This window comes from Endocarpon pusillum (assembly GCF_000464535.1).
Source record: "Endocarpon pusillum Z07020 unplaced genomic scaffold scaffold5436, whole genome shotgun sequence".
NCBI lineage: Eukaryota > Fungi > Ascomycota > Eurotiomycetes > Verrucariales > Verrucariaceae > Endocarpon > Endocarpon pusillum.
In genome coordinates this window covers 39,970-55,781 of record NW_006916513.1, presented here as the reverse complement: position 1 = coordinate 55,781, position 15,812 = coordinate 39,970, and the positions used below count along the sequence as shown (strand labels likewise).

At 49.7% G+C, this 15,812-nt stretch overlaps 5 protein-coding genes across 5 annotated transcripts; 3 read left to right on the top strand and 2 right to left on the bottom strand.

Annotated features, from left to right (window-relative positions):
* Positions 1 to 13: 13 nt before the first annotated feature.
* On the bottom strand, positions 14 to 3,458 carry EPUS_07041 (uncharacterized protein; the record flags this gene model as incomplete). Its single annotated transcript, XM_007806374.1, has 2 exons — positions 14 to 3,310; positions 3,360 to 3,458. The coding sequence occupies 2 exons, from the start codon at positions 3,456 to 3,458 to the stop codon at positions 14 to 16; spliced, it is 3,396 nt and encodes a 1,131-aa protein (XP_007804565.1).
* Positions 3,459 to 4,158: 700 nt separating this feature from the next.
* EPUS_07040 (uncharacterized protein) lies at positions 4,159 to 6,647 on the top strand (the record flags this gene model as incomplete). Its single annotated transcript, XM_007806373.1, has 2 exons — positions 4,159 to 4,343; positions 4,394 to 6,647. 2 exons carry the CDS (start codon positions 4,159 to 4,161, stop codon positions 6,645 to 6,647), a joined length of 2,439 nt encoding a protein of 812 aa, XP_007804564.1.
* A 1,378-nt stretch (positions 6,648 to 8,025) lies between these two features.
* On the top strand, positions 8,026 to 9,540 carry EPUS_07039 (uncharacterized protein; the record flags this gene model as incomplete). The annotated part of the gene is made up of 2 exons (XM_007806372.1): positions 8,026 to 9,055; positions 9,113 to 9,540. The coding sequence occupies 2 exons, from the start codon at positions 8,026 to 8,028 to the stop codon at positions 9,538 to 9,540; spliced, it is 1,458 nt and encodes a 485-aa protein (XP_007804563.1).
* Positions 9,541 to 11,693: 2,153 nt separating this feature from the next.
* Positions 11,694 to 12,368, bottom strand: EPUS_07038 (uncharacterized protein; the record flags this gene model as incomplete). Its single annotated transcript, XM_007806371.1, has 1 exon — positions 11,694 to 12,368. The coding sequence occupies one exon, from the start codon at positions 12,366 to 12,368 to the stop codon at positions 11,694 to 11,696; it is 675 nt and encodes a 224-aa protein (XP_007804562.1).
* Positions 12,369 to 14,040: 1,672 nt separating this feature from the next.
* EPUS_07037 (Glutamyl-tRNA amidotransferase subunit B) lies at positions 14,041 to 15,661 on the top strand (the record flags this gene model as incomplete). Its single annotated transcript, XM_007806370.1, has 2 exons — positions 14,041 to 14,125; positions 14,172 to 15,661. The coding sequence occupies 2 exons, from the start codon at positions 14,041 to 14,043 to the stop codon at positions 15,659 to 15,661; spliced, it is 1,575 nt and encodes a 524-aa protein (XP_007804561.1).
* Between the last annotated feature and the right edge of the window lie 151 nt (positions 15,662 to 15,812).

Below are 15,812 nucleotides of genomic sequence, written 5' to 3'. Positions count from 1 at the left end.
GCCTCTTGCGCGACTAATGTGCCAACCCAAAATTCTTACGCAATCGCCCAGCCTTGATTCTGTTGACGTGGTGATATCGATGGAGCTCTTCATCTGTCGACCATCCGCCCCACGCGTCCCCATGTTTCTCAACGATTGCCTTTGCTTCAGATAGCAGCTCCTTTTGCGCTGGCTGCCATTCGTTCCATAAATCGGCAGATCGGTCGAGGTCCTCACACCGCCACCGTTCTTCAAGCAAGTATCGGACTGCGGTGATAGTCTCACGGATTAGCTTCTTACTGTTGGCGAGCTCATCGGCTAAAGAACCAAGCTCTGGAGCAAAGCAGTCCATCCAGCGGAGGAGTGTTAGGATCGATGCGTTGTCCTCTCCCATCCCCAAGATACGAATCGTACGGTGAAGAACAGATGGTGGGGGAACGTGAATCAAACGGGTTCGGCCTTGTGCTGCAGATGGATGGTTGAGAGGAAGCCATTGACTCGAGCGGGCAAAATCTTGTTTGTTTTCCGCTGATCCTCCATGCGCCATCGCATTGAAGAGACTCTTACATAGAAGGACGGATTTCAGCCTACGGTCACGAGAGAGCTCTTGGTGGTGGGACAGCTCTTGCTGTTGTGGTGTCATGGCAAGATGAGGGCCAAGCACGTTTTCTTCGAGGATCCTACCAATGTCTCTGAACCCATCAAAGTCAAGGTCCAAGCCGAGCTCGTGCATATCGCGTAGACTGTAAGGTAGAAATGTGCCTAAGCGTTGTAATACCGGAGGCGTTAAATTAGGATACCTCGGGCCCTGGATTAAAGCGTACCAGATCGGCCTGTATGATGGTTGAAGAGCCCAGACAAAGCTTTGAGCGTAATAAAAGGGGGAGGTGGTGCGTTCTTCCTTTGTCATCGTTTCTTGTGGGCCATGAACTGGAGGGAGGGTGAAGTTTATCCCGGGTGTGCTCCGCATTCGACAGAGCATGCGGACATATGTGGCAATAACATGATTATGGACACCACTCAAGGCTGCACGCATCTCGTCGACATTCTTTGCAGCGTGCCCGCAAAGGAGGTCCTTCTCGCTTTGACGCAATGTGCTTGCATTAATATACTTCAGACCTTCCGCAATATATCTTGCTTTGCCTAACAGTTCTGCCAACAAATGTACCCTTGGCCGGAGACCTCTTTTAATCATCGTGTCGAAGAAATCGTCAACCGTGGGTGGATCTGAAGAAACATAGAGGAAATCGTGGGACGATGTTGGCTCAGGCCAGGTTTCTTTGCCATCGCCCGGCACCACCGACGTAACCTCCTCAGTGCGATTATCATCCTCTCTTTTCACTTGTAATAATCTAGTAAGCATCGCGTTGTGGGGCTCTATAGCGTTGGTTCCCCCAGAGAACTTCTCAAACGCCGTGAAGCAACCCCAAGCCTCTTTGAGTGTCCGAGTCGCAAGAATTCTGGCTGCCCATGTGCCGTCCTTGTCAGAATGTGGCTCCTTCGTTTTGGGTCTCTGATCAGCATCTTGCAACACTGAAGCGGGACTTAGCAATGTTCTGGTCTGTATAGTAGGGGAACCATCTGTGTCCCAGCCTGCAAAAACACGAGCACACTCTTCCCAGTGCGATGGAGAATAACCAGCTTCGATCATTCTAAGCAGAACATCAGCTGCTCGACTATTCTTGCCAGGGTCTTCACTATCAGCTTCGATACCCAGGAGCTCTTCTTTCCATGGTGGCCATGAAAGCGCTTTTCTTGTCGCCCACTTCCTCTCTGAATCCGTCTTCTTGTGTGCCAGCTGAACTTTAATTAAGGCTCTGAAGCCTTCCCTTGTGACTGGTAAATGGGGTTTGAACTTAGTCATTTTCCGTATGAGACAAAATTGAGATCGTTGTTGAATAGCGATTGAAGCAAATGGTCGCAACGATGTGGGCATTGCAAAAAGGGACAGAAGACGGTTGTAGAAGTGTGAATAGTCCTGAATACGATGGCGGCTGAGATTGACTACTAAGCCATCAGATTCTCGGCCAACTAGCCGCCCAACGATGGAAGCAATCTCCTCAAGGGCATTCGGCCAGACCATCCTGGCATGACGAATGAGACGAATAACTAGAATCATGGCAGGCCCTTCGTCAATCGCCCGGATGTTAACCAAGGCTTCTGATCTTGGGACTTCTCCAATATAGTACGTCCATATATAATCGAGCAAAAGACGGAGGCTAGTAGCTTTCAACGACCTTGCTCGTAATATGAAAAGTAGTAGAAAAGTCGGCAAAGACGGCCCAACAGATGGAGAGATAGTATCAGCTAAAGTGGTGAACTTCCACACCGCTTGATTCGCATTGGGGGATACTAGAACTTCAGCCCAGGTTTGTACGTGGTCTGGACTATAACCTCTTAAATGCAGATAATCCAAGTCTTCTGCACTCTTGATGTACTCGGACGCTCGGAGCTCAGAGGCACCTCTTGCGGCAATGTATCTAGCAAGGATAGCACATAGAGAAACTTGCTTGGTAGGCTGCTTTTGGGGTGAGTGTATTTCGACAGTCCTTCGCTTAGCGTGGAGACGTTTGACCATCCTTCTTCCTTTCCATGGGACTTTCTCCCATTGGCGTATTGCAACGTGGGAAAGGTCTATTTTGTTGCCACGCCTTGAAGTGAAAGCCTTTTGCGCCTCAGTGGGAAGCGCAGCAAGCAGCATCTCCGACGGGGTTGGTATGCCATTTGAGTGCATCAGGAATTGGTTTAGGTGACTTTTCGAAGGCGACTTCTTGTCGCAGATGCTCTTAGTCCAGGCCTCTAAGCCTCTCGAGGCGTCAACATGGTCGTTTCCTAGGCTTGACGGGCGGGGGAGAGAGCTTCGATCGATCGAAGGGCAACATTCTATCCCATTGACCTTTGTCGCTTCTGTGGGATTCAGCTGAACAGGTCCCAATGCCGCTCGTGCGTGCTGATCTGCAGACACATACTTGATAATATGTAACCCACCTGAGGAATTGATTTTACGGTCCTCGTTTCGTGTACTTCTTGTAGGGGGATGCTGGACGCGTTGTAAGGCGTCCGGCGAGTGCAGGAACTTCTGCTTTTCCTTCTGCAACACCAATCGTACACCTGCAGCCGAAGTGCTGGCTGGTGACGAATTGATTGGAAGACCTGGCGCAAACTTCGAGAAATTCTCAGGTATCTGAAATGCAAGGTCTGCTCTGGGAGGTCCCTCATTCAAGGCACAAGCATGTTTGTTGTCCTGAATGCTGATCGGCTTCGCGCCTGGTTGTGCATCATCGAACGGAATGGCAGACTTTTGTCGAACTGCTTTTTCCCTCTTGATGGACTAAATGAAGAGGTCAGGTACCTGCGCAAGTCTGGCCAAACGAACCTACCTCATGGTGTTCAGATCTATGACCATATAGATAGTTCGGGGATGACCAATTACACAAAACTGCTCGAAGTTGCAAAGCGCCCCGAGAATGAGATGACATCCATTGATTGGGCAACTATCGAGATGCCTTCATGGTAAGGACTTCTAGGCGAGAGATGTAGAGCGAAGAGGACAAGCAACTGAAGTATATTGGAACTGACACTGGAGCGCGAATTTGGGACAGAACTTGGGTGCTCAACTTGGGTAATCAATTCACAATGCTGCTGTGTAAGTTACAATACGCAGTTTAATTGAGTTACGGCGATTACTGTAAGCGTAGAATTTGGAACGGATTTTGCCGTCACCCCAAATGCCCAGACATGCAGATTACAGCCCCTTCAGTCCAGTCTATCTATCTCGTGGGAGTCAACAAGCCAGATGAAATGCGACTCTATTGAGCGCCGCGATCATATCGGGACTGTCTTGCTTGCTTATCCTCGAAGATTCATTTCGTGCAAGCGTCTCTTAGCGCAGAGGACATCCAAAGTCTACCTCCTCCGTCGCGCATCTCCCTTCGGCACCTGCGCCGCGGATCATCCACCCTAGCAATCGAACAACTGAGATCGATTGTCGGTTTCTTAGTATCGCATTGCCCTCAGTCCATCGGGTGCCTTGAATATTCTTCGGGCTCATTCGGTGGGTTGGCTGCACGTCTGAGGTCAGGATCGATTGCGTACAAAGTTGCTTCTGTAGGGTAGGAATAACTGATTAAAGCATCCAGATATAGCGTTGGCTCTACCCTGAGCAACGCGCACTCCGCGATGACCACCGTGGACGGTGACTTGGCCCTTCCCCAAAACGATCTGACGGCATCCTCAACTGCATCCGGAAAAAGGAAACGTTCTGAATCGGTCGACATAGTTTCATCAAGCACCACCAGACAAGAGTCAAAGCAATTCAGTGGTTTTTCCCGTAGGCTGCAAAATGCTTTGCCTCTACTCCGCAAGTACGTAACAATCCACATCGCTTGCTTGCCAGTGACTGATCGCCTTCTAGAGCTGATCAAGCACCTTCCATCCTTCATTATTCTCTGACTTCCAATGGAGAACGAAGTCCAAAGCGGCCGAAATACTCATCCGAAAATGCGGAAGCCGAAACCATATCCTCGAGGATCGAGTCAGGCTATTATCATTCTCCTGAAATACTACTAGCGGATGTCGAGACTGCAGCGACCTCGCTGATCGAGGGTTTGAAGTCTGGAGACCATGCCCTCACAGATTCAGACTTTACACGCAAAGCCGCCAACCAAGTCACCCTCTTCAAGCAATCATTAAGCAAAGTATGCCGGCATATCGTCGAGGCAGATGCGAAACCTAAGGAGGAAAATGGCGTTGATAAAACTCATGTGCCGGGCCCTGCAGCAGAGATTCCGAACCCTGCAGTCCTTACACTTACGAGTCAGACCGATAGAGGCCCCAAACACCTGTACACTGGCTTGCAGAGGTACAGCACGGCTGTCCCAACAGACACGGATAAATCCAATAGCAATCAATCAACGGATCTTCTGAATCTAAAACCTAGCAGTTTTCCAAACGGCATTACCCTTACACATATACCGCCATCCAATATCCCTTACCAAAGCAGCTCAGCAAAGCAGAAGCGAGTTTTCGGTGAGGTATTTCGGCCACATCGGTCACTCAAAGCCCTTGAGCCACCTCGCCCTTCCAGGAATGCAACTCGGGGGTCATCGTTAGGCTGGGTGAATTATGAGGAAATCGCTGGATCTGAAAGGCCCGCACCAGCGTATAAGTCAGACTACAGATACGCTTCTCTCCCGACAGGCTCGTGGCTCCACTACAATAGTGTCGAAGCTGCTGCTGCTGCTGCATTGACTCCCGACAGCAAGCGTCGGCAAAGGGATCGAGCTTTGAGTTCCGGTGAGAGTCGTGGGCCTGACGGCGGAGACATTGTGGAGCAAGAAGAGGCAAGGACCAAAGCTCTTTTTCAATCTGCTTATTCCACTTTTGCCCCTTCCGTAGACAACTCTGCTGCTGTTGTGCCTGAGAAAACCCGCAGCCAGACTTGGTGGAAGAAAGTCGGGCAAAAAAGGTTCGAGGCGATGTTGGCATTCCAATATCCTGAGTCAGGCCTTGATGGGGGCGACTCTATCTGGAACAAAATAGACCCCGTAGAAGATGACTTTGAAGGTGCAGTCGCTGACTTCGATGGAGATGCGCTACGGAACCCACTTGAAAACGAAAACAGCAAGGCGGATTCTAAAGATGTTGATGAGGTTCTGCAAGAGATATCCGACCTACTTCAGACATTGAGCTCGTACCAACGTATTCGAAATTTGTCGAAAATGAACAGTGGTCCTGCCACTCCAACGTCCACCGAAACAGACGTCTACGAGATCTTAAGGTCGAATCTTGCAATCCTAATCAACTCGCTGCCACCCTACGCTGTGGCCAAACTTAGCGGTGATCAGCTTGCAACACTCAACGTTAGCAGCGATCTCATACTTGAGGTGAAAGATCATGTTGGTACCATGGAGCAGGATGAGTACAGCATGCAGCGACAACGAGCAGCAATGCCAGCCACTCATTCAGCAAGTGGGCGAAGCAGCGTGTCAGTGGGGCCCTCGGGCAGGCCAGGCAATTATAGTGCTCAGGCTGTGAACTACAATCAACGAGTAAACTACTCAAACGGCCCTCGAACCCCATACGTCAGCCAACCTCGACCTATACCTGCCTACACCAATACTGTCACGCCCCAAGCTCAAAACTATTCAGCTGCCCGCCCTGCACAGACGCCTTCCCACCGAGCCAGTTTACCAACTCAGCAGCACCATCAAGGTCAGACATATTCGCGTGCGCCGAGCGCAGCGCAATTCCAGAGGCCTGCCAGTAGTCAACAGAATGGATATGGACCCAGCTACGCGCAAACTGTCAATTCTCAAGCATATGCTCAACAACGGCAGGCCCAGTCCACTTATTCGTATTCACTCAATCAAGCGTCACACAAGCCCAGCCCAAGCCCGCAACCGGCTCCGCATACCCAACAGTCTTATATACCGCCGCAGCATTTACAGCAGAGCCAAGCTTCACCCTCCCTCCCTTACGCAGTCAACAACCAAGCAGTACTAACTGAGCAAGCGAGAAGTCAGCTACAGGCGCAGAGGCAGCTCAGTGGTACCCCACAAACCCCCAACATCAATGGCCAGTATGCTCAGATGGCACGTAGCTCAACACCAGGTGGGGGAACACAGAATGGACGTCGGGTGGTCGCGGCGGGTGGTGGCGTGCAGTAACGTCGTGGTGGTGTACTTCAAAGGCAGAGTTGTTCTTGTTATGGCAATTGGTAAGACCAGAGAAAATTGGCAGATACATTGCTCTAGAATACGTAGAGGAGCTTCTACCGGGTGTTATTGTATCTTGTGTTGACCTAGGCCGCTGCCAGAACTCGCCAGTCGCCTGTCCTTCAAGTTGTGATGCTCGCATCTTTCACACCGTTTGCTCCAGCTGAGAGTGGTGCTGTACCCCTACCCGTTTCGAACGTCATACCAGTAGCCGATTTCAAAGCCCAAGATACTTAACTACTAGTACTAGCAGTGTAGTACTATGAAGCTATTAAGCCCAGCTACTAAGATGAAAGCCTTGGCTTTTCTCCAGCATCGAGTAATCGAGTAGGGAGTACGGAGTAGTAATCGAGTGATTGAGTGTCAGAGCATCATCACATCCCCAGCTTTATGGTTTCTAGAAGTCCCGTTGTGCCCAGCATGAACAGCATTCAACTTCCGCGGTGCAGACCATTGAAAGACGTAGACGTAGTATGAAGATCGACTGTGGCTTGCTTCTGGTGGATGGGTTTGCCCCTGCTAAGGACCGAAGGACTGCTGGATCTCGCTAACAAACGAAGGCGATCGAATTGATTCAGGCCAACGCAGCGAGCGGGCTTATGTAGCCGTCCTGGCGTCATGTAGGCACTACTAGTAAGTTAGGTGCTTAGGTGCTACGTGCTATCCGCTATCCATCCCCGTGCAGCCCATCCCGCACACAGAGCGGAGTCCGATTCGAAAGGCTTGATAACAATAATACCCCATTGGCATGCATCATCATTAAGCCTTGCTGTCTGGCATCAATCGGCAAATAATCGTGGGGAGCTGCAGCTTAATCACTTCCTTAAATAATACCTCTTGTTTGGTTCCGTGCTCCAAGGATTCCACCATTGTCAGCCTCAACCCTCAACAACTAACTTAATTGTTCATTGCGAATCGATCAGAAACCCTTCCTTTCTTTCTTCTTTCAGATACTTTGCTTCCCCCAGTCAAGGTCGACTGCTCATCTCTCTGTGTTCCACGATCGTGGTCTGACACTTCTTCCCTATCGCGCCCCTCCTTGCGTGTTCTGCAAGCCACTTCCGATTGCCCCTCCTTCGGAACGTTTCACATCTTTTTGTTCCAAGTTTCAGTTGAGCACTGGCATGCTGGTTCTGTCCTCTCCTGTTCATCATTCTTTCTCAGCTGCTGCTGGTCAGACCCACCGGCCACATTGGCTGCTGCCAGTGGTGAACCGACGTCATCCGAAATCTTGGCAGTGAAATCCATCTCCAGTGTGCTTGGGGAAAGGGGGAGAGGAGGCACCAACCGCCGTGGATAGCAACTATTTGATCAAGGACCATCTGGCATCATGCTAAGTTCTCGAGCGCATACAGTGCAGGAAAGGAAGAATAGACGCGTTGCAGTCAGGAGGACTGCCATGAGTTCGCGGATCTCTCTTCTCTCAGGAATCACAGCATCTTCGAGTGGATCAAGTGGAAGTGGATCCACGGTTACACAGGAGTCAATAACACGTCCGCGAGTTCGAAACTCAAAGGGCGATGCCAAGCCAAAGGGCAAACGTCAAAGTACGGTCGTTGAGGCCACATCTACCAAGGGCAAGACTACGCCAAGGAAGAGTAAAGGGGCCATAGACGTCTTTGCCTTTCTGGACAAAGATCAATCTCGTGCATCACTAGTGCAGAAGCGTACCAAGAATGCGCGTACCACGCACCAAGAGGAGATCCCAAATACCGTGCATGATGACTCCGATCTGGACAGTGGCCCACAGAGTTTTCATTCAGACTCGGGCATTTCAATTAACGATGGCGGCTCCGATCACGATCCTTCCAAGACAGACACGTTTTCTGGGAGAAGAAGGCTAGGGGCTCTTCAAGAAGAACCTGGAGAATCGCATCATCGTGCCAGCTTTGCCGTGCGCTCATACCGTCCGGAGTTCCAACCAATTCCACAAGAAGTGGACGAGGATCATCCGGAGTGGTACTACAGAGCAGACCGTTCGCCAGATGGAGATTGTGTTCCCGCAGCAGTGGATTCTGACGTGGGCTCAGAGAATGCAGAAGCGGACAAGCCATCGGGTTACGATCTACTTGCATCTCGTCTTTCTTTCACACAAGACCCATGCGGAGACTGCGTGCCGCCGATCTACCGACGGTTTGGAAGGTTGAACCATCGTATTCTCCTACAACTTCAAGACGAAATTGCTGAGATGGAGGAGGACCTCGAATATATGGATCGGGCGGACGCACATGAGCGCACAGCCCGACACGGTCACAGAGTCCCAGCTTCTCGAAGATTAGACTGGCGATGGGGAGGAAGCGAATTACATGCTAGGAGGCTAGACCTGCTGGGCAGAATATACCTTAAAGTTGAGCAATACAGTGAGTGTTCAAACCACACGGTATACGTTGGATTATAGTGCTGACCCTACAAACTAGACCAAGCCATCTTCTCCTTCCAGCGAGTAGCCTCTTCGACTTCTCCAGCAACGACGGAAGACATCGAGACATACCACAAGTGGATGACAGAGAATAAACCGGTCGTAGATGCCGAGGCCACGTACTTGGACAAGAAAAATGATCTGCTCAGCCTGGTCCAGCAGAAAAAAGAGCTGAACCTCAAATTCTCCACACCCCGACTGGCTGCCATCATGATAGCCATCACTTCCGCCACCGCTCTTCCGATCCTCCTCTTCCGTATCATCCCTGCTTTCAATTCTCGCGTCACTGTCATATTATTACTGGCTCCTTCTGCGGCATTCCTCGCGAAATCTCAGCTCGCAGGATCTTTGATGGTTGGCACGGAGTTAAGGCGTTTTCTTCTGGTGTACTTTGGGGCACTGATCCTTGGTGCGTTGATTATTTGAACAGCCTGCTTGATGAGTCGTTTTGGACATGCATACTCTGACGATTGCTTGATTTTGGTCGGCATATTGATACCCCCCTGCTGCACATTTGCAAAGGCGTTTTGTTTTTCTTCCGCGATCGGGAAGTGGGAGCTAAATTGGGATACTGGCAAGTGGCATGTCCGACCGAGGCTAGAGAGTCTGGCGGAGGAGGCTTAGAAGGCACAGTTGAGTCTTTCGTGTATCTGGCAGACTTGGTAGCACTTCAGGCCCCCAGCAACTGAAGTGGCCATCGCGGCTTGAAACGATGCTGGATAGTACGAATCCTGGTCCTTACTAGAACCAACTCTTTACCGTCCACATTCATTACTATTTCAATCTTTGCCACAGCTTGAATTCTGTCAAGCGAAGCTGCAGGAACTTATTTCCTGCTTTTCAGGGCTGATATAATACCATCTCTTTTTTGGACAAAGACAAGTGTGAATAGACCTCCATCGGTCTCGTCAAGGCATCGTTTGGCCATTCTCCTTCGTTCTCGGCCCCCTACGAGACCCATGGCACGCAAGAGTCCAGCCATCCACTCCTACTTCTCCTAGCCATCGACTGCCAGGATTTGACTAGTCACGAGAGTCACCTAAACCCTCTCTATCCACCATGACCGTATTCAACGCAAGAGATGGCCCCATGACTGTAGCATATCAACAGGCATAGGCTGCCGCAGAATTGCACCGTTCCACCCAACAGGTCGGTTTCCTAGCTGAATGGCTTCAGCTTCTTTGCCATACATCACTCTTGGAAGCCCTGTCTTCTTTACGATTCTCCAATCTCCACGTTCCTTTGGTCTGAGAGGAAGCGCCAGGTTCAGGGAAGGGTAATCACGCTGATAGTGTTTCTATTCCCCTATTCTTTCTCTGTGATATTCGTCCTTTTTGTCCCTTCAATACAGACTCATTCAGCTGGCAGTCCAGAACTGCCTTATTCCCCTCCATGCTTGTCCTTCGCAGTTTCGGGAGTTCCTGGGTTGGGAAGACAGCAGAATAATAGTATGGAACAACCGATCGGGTTGATGCACCCTCTGCCTTCATGCTTTGCCCTTCTCGCGCTCACAAAATTTCAAGCTCTTACAGCTTAAAGGAAGCATATCCAGCAATAAGGCCACGTGATGGGTGAGAGAGAGAGAGAGAGAGAGCGCACATCCAACATTCTTTCATTCGCATCTTGTCCTTCATCCTGCTCGTATTTCTATCCAGGCGGATACCCGCTAGCTCTATCCTTGCGAAGTCGCCTGTCTCACACTAACCCCATAAACGTCCTCTTCCAACCTGTCGGTCTAGCTTGGCAGGAGAGGCGAGAAGATTTCTACCATGCGTACGGCGCTGAACTGAGGAGAGGAGAGAAGATAAACATGTGTAGATTTAACCCAGCGATATGAACGGGTGAGTCTTTGGGTCCTATGAAAGGAGCGGGTATTATCGCAACCACTTGATTGCTGTTCAGCGGTTTTGGGTATGGGGTAGCGAATATCCAGGCTGGAGGGTCCAAAATGGATCCACCGTATCATGTATCGAGGAGTGCCTCAAACGTACAGTCAGGCGCAGCAAGATGGGGTCCGATGGCCTGGAGATGGCTCCGTCATTCATTTCGGTTGGGATACTATCGATGAATCCAAACACCCATCAAGCCGCAGTCCTTGCCAGATACTCTGTTGGTCAATATCTTTGTTCAGCTGTGGTATACGAAAGGCATCACTTCATATTCTTGAGTCTCACGGCGTAGAGGAAGTCAAGCAGCGATCCAATACCCAACTATCGTAGCTCGTCAAGCCATCTACGTTCCTATCGATCAGAAGATTCTCCTCCACCATTCGCAGCGCGCGTTCTTCATCACTACCCTTGATACCGAATTCCTGCATGATGGATTCGCGTTCACTGGCGCTGATAGCATTCCAGTCACGATATATCTCGCTAATCTTCCACGTTAGATGTTGCTCTCGTTGAGCGGATTTGTAGGGTAGTAACTGAGGGAGGTGCTGAGCATTCCTTGAAAATCTTGGTATGCTTGTCTCGTTAGAAAGCCAAGTCTTCGCAGCGACGTATGATAGTGGGCTCTGTCGTCTTCGTCGCCAAGGGTTGTCTCGGCGTCTCGGCGGACATACGTAGTAAGCAAGGATCTCCTTAAGGTTGTAGGAAGTTGCTCTGGCTGCCACTTAATTCCTGCTCGACGGCTCCGATCAGCGCTCGTTTCGTTAATTCTTTGCGACTGCTGGACTGGGCTAGGTACACGGGGAAATAGGAAATCATTATTTTGCCTTCGAGAATGAAGTTGATGATGCTTAGAATAGTTTTGGACACATGGCGCATGGCGAGGCTATCGACGGGAGAAAGAGCGCTGAGGCTAAGTTCGATCAGACCTTCATAATTAGTGCGACCAGTTCCCAGGAGTGATCTCCAATACTCCACCCTAAGCCCGCGAAAGAGGTGCAGACCAGTTTCCAACCATCGTACGCTAATGAATAGCGTCGGTGAGGACTGCTTCTCGACCATGCTAGAGTCCAAAAAGCCTCGAAATTTTTCCATAAAGTCGTTGACGTCCCTAGTATCATCTGAGAGATGCTCTAGCCATTCGAGGGTGGGGACGCATGCAAGCGGATGCAATGAAGCGGCTCTAGCTGCCACAGGGAATTGAATTGATGCTACTCGTTGGATGATGGTGTTTCGATGAGTCTTGATAAAATCCCGCAGACGCCGATTTACCAGAGAGAGAGTTCTGAAATCTCCTTTGCCGAAAGAAATCCTGACGACGATCCCAAGTAACAGCTCATTCGAAAGGGTGTCAAAGACGACGGCCATTTTGTTGCTGGTCGATTTGGTAAATGTGATATTTAAATCAGCTTCGAACAACCCGCCGACCAGAGCAGCCACTCAGATATCGATTTGCAGGATTGGACATTTGTAGTGAACTGTTGACCACTCCGACATATTATTGGTATCATATACCTGGAAGACCGTGCTCATCACGAGGTTGGTCAGCTCCATACGCAAGCAGATTTTGTCCGCAAAGCGCTGAAGCCGAGGTGGGCGGTGCCAGTAACGCTGGGGTAGAAGGGCAAGTTGTTATTCGTCCAACCTTAATCCTGTATCTGCTGAGAGGCGCACTGAGGCCAGGCCTTGTCTAACACCTATTTTTCCCTTAGTGATAAAGATTTTGCCCGTTCAGAGCAGGAGTTTTAATAAATTTCAACTGAATATTACCTGAACCCGGATAGATTTCCATCATGGTTCTCTACTAGCCACTACGTACTACGTAGAGCCAAATTGGACAGATCTCTTAAGCGTCAACTTCATAGTACTAGTAAATGTTGTTCTTTCATCAGGTTTTATCACGTGATACAGTGACTACTTGATTAGAGCTAGTGTGGCTTGGCTGACTCGATAGCCATTTAGGTCTGTATTTTTAAAAGTCGAAATATTGTATGGATTATAAGAGTCCGCATTCCTGCTTTCAGAGACTAAAAGCAAAATACTTTTTTGAAGAGACTCTTTGTTGAACAGCTACTACCGAGGAGGGTGGGTGGTTATGGAATATTGTTAGTTGAACGCTAGTTAGTATCTTTGCTTTCAAACGCCCTCTGTACAGAACAGTTAAGGCCTAGATCCGTCAAGTGTACTAGGTAGGGTCTCAACTCGTCTGAATGGATGTCCATGAATCAAGCTTTATAGTAGTGAATCACATAAAGTTAGGAGTACTGCGGCGGAGCAACAAGAACCAGCCACTACGAGCACTTGTTAACAATATTAATGCATCCCCTGCTCAAGCAATCCGAAACCTATCACCTGCTCCTTATACATATGCCTTGATCATTGCCTTTCAGCTCGCTTCACTGGAGCTTCTGGATTCAAATTCGTAATTTATCTTTCATATTACCTATCACCTGAGATAGGCAAATGGTGTAATGGGATGGCTTAGGATCCCAAATTTACAGGTTCAGAGAGACGTCACATTTCTCTAGAGAAGAATGCATGAACTGTATCTCTCTGGTTGTCTCCCCCATTAACGACCAGAAGTAAATGCGAAGCACGCAGGAAGCAAGCTTCAGTCATAGGTTACCAGTATAAGACGCTCAATAAGAAGATCACAGCGTAGTTGTTCCTGAAGAAGAAACGTTCGCAATGGATTGTATAATTAGGCGCTAACTAGAGCTATCCTTCCAGCCCACCACAACCCATTCGGACAAGTATCATAGCACACAGGCTGCTGATGCCGCCATGGAAGCTACGATGTGCTCGAGCTTGCAATATTTTTCAGATTCCCAACGGATTCGACATAGGCTGTATAGCTTTTCGACGACCTTGTCCTGATTTTGCTATTCGACCAACTATCCGGAGGGTTTTTCGCTCGACTCAAAGAACATCTTATCCCACTCAGGTTGTAGGTGCTGTTGCTTTGAGGAAACAACTCAAAGATGAAGCAAAAGCAAAACGAGCCGCTGGGTCGACTAGCACATCTCCGTCTCCGCCATCGATGCAGCAGATGCTCAAGGACTGGGAATTGACAGTCGGCATTGAGATCCATGCACAATTGAATACTGCTTGCAAGCTCTTTTCGCGTGAGTACACAGTGCAATTTAGCCGTCTCGAGCTGACATTCAGCAGATGCAGCCACGTCTATCAATGACGAACCGAATACTCACGTTGCCTTCTTCGATGTTGCGATACCCGGGTCCTTACCCAAGTTCCAGAATGCGACCTTGATTCCTGCTCTCCGGGCTGCCATTGCTCTAGGATGCCAAATACAGCACATCAGTCGCTTCGATCGAAAGCATTACTTCTACCATGACCAGCCTGCTGGTTATCAGCTCACCCAATACTATGAACCTTTTGCAAAGAATGGCTGTATCACCTTGACAGAGGATGATGGGATTGGCCGAATGGACGGGAAGTCAGTGACAATCGGTATCAAGCAAGTCCAAATGGAACAGGATACCGCTAAATCGCAAGAACCGGACCCAGAAACCAATCTGGTCGATTTCAACAGGGCCGGCCAGCCTTTGATCGAAGTTATTTCCCTCCCACAAATACACTCCCCTGAGACAGCGGCAGCATACGTGAGAAAGATACAGGCAATTCTGCTGGCAGTTGATGCAGTCACGACTGGAATGGAGATGGGAGGTCTGAGAGCGGACGTCAATGTTTCTGTACGACGCCGTGATGGACCGTTAGGAAACAGCGAATACAGTGGTATCACGGGACTCGGACAACGAACAGAGATTAAGAATTTGAGCACATTGAAGGGGGTTGAAGAAGCGATCAAAGCCGAACGAGATCGTCAGATCAGCGTGCTCGAAGCTGGTGGAGCCGTGGATGGAGAGACTCGAGGATGGTCATTGACAGCTCCAACTGTCACCCGCCGACTCAGAGGTAAGGAGGGAGAGGTTGACTATCGCTACATGCCGGATCCAGATATTGCTCCAATCACCATTGGAGCAGATGTGATCGAATATCTTGCGCAAACGCTACCGAAGCTGCCGAATCAACTTCTCACCATGTTAACGGAGGACAAAAGATACGGATTATCTATGACGGATGCGAAGATACTTCTACAGCTCGACGATGGGGAAAGACTTGAATACTACACTGCGGTGGTGGAAAAGTTGAATACTATATGCAGGGATCTCGAGGCCGAGGTTGATCGCGGATCGACTGGCCAGCTTGCAGCTAATTGGGTTATGCATGAACTTGGGTCCCTTCTTACGAGGGCGGACAGGTCTTGGAAGGAGACCCAAGTTCCATCAGCCAAACTTGCATCCATACTAGCCAACCTCATGAGTAAGAAAATCACAGGAAATAGTGCTAAGCAAGTCCTCAAACTCATCTTTGATGGCGATGGACGAGAAGTTGGTGCTATCATCCGAGAGGAAGGCTTGGTATACAGGCCGCTCTCAGGCGAAGAATACGCTGACTTGGCCTCCAAGGTCATGGAGCAGCATAATGACAAGGTCAAACAAATCCGAGAGAAGGGCCAGACCGGCAAATTGATGTTTCTGGTAGGCCAGATGATGCGAGCAGGAGAGGAGGGCAGGGTGGATGCCAAGGAGGCGGAATCTGTTCTCCACCGCATCATTTTGGAGGAACCGGCGGCATGATGCCCAGTTTCCAGTACAGAGTATAGAGTGTAGAGCATGAAAACGGCCGACACTCATGATGTAACCTCGAAACCTTGCCCCAAGCCTTTCTCCGCGTGATCAGTCGGGGTTGCACACCCCACGTCTCTTGCCGGTTGTTGTTCTCTTCGAC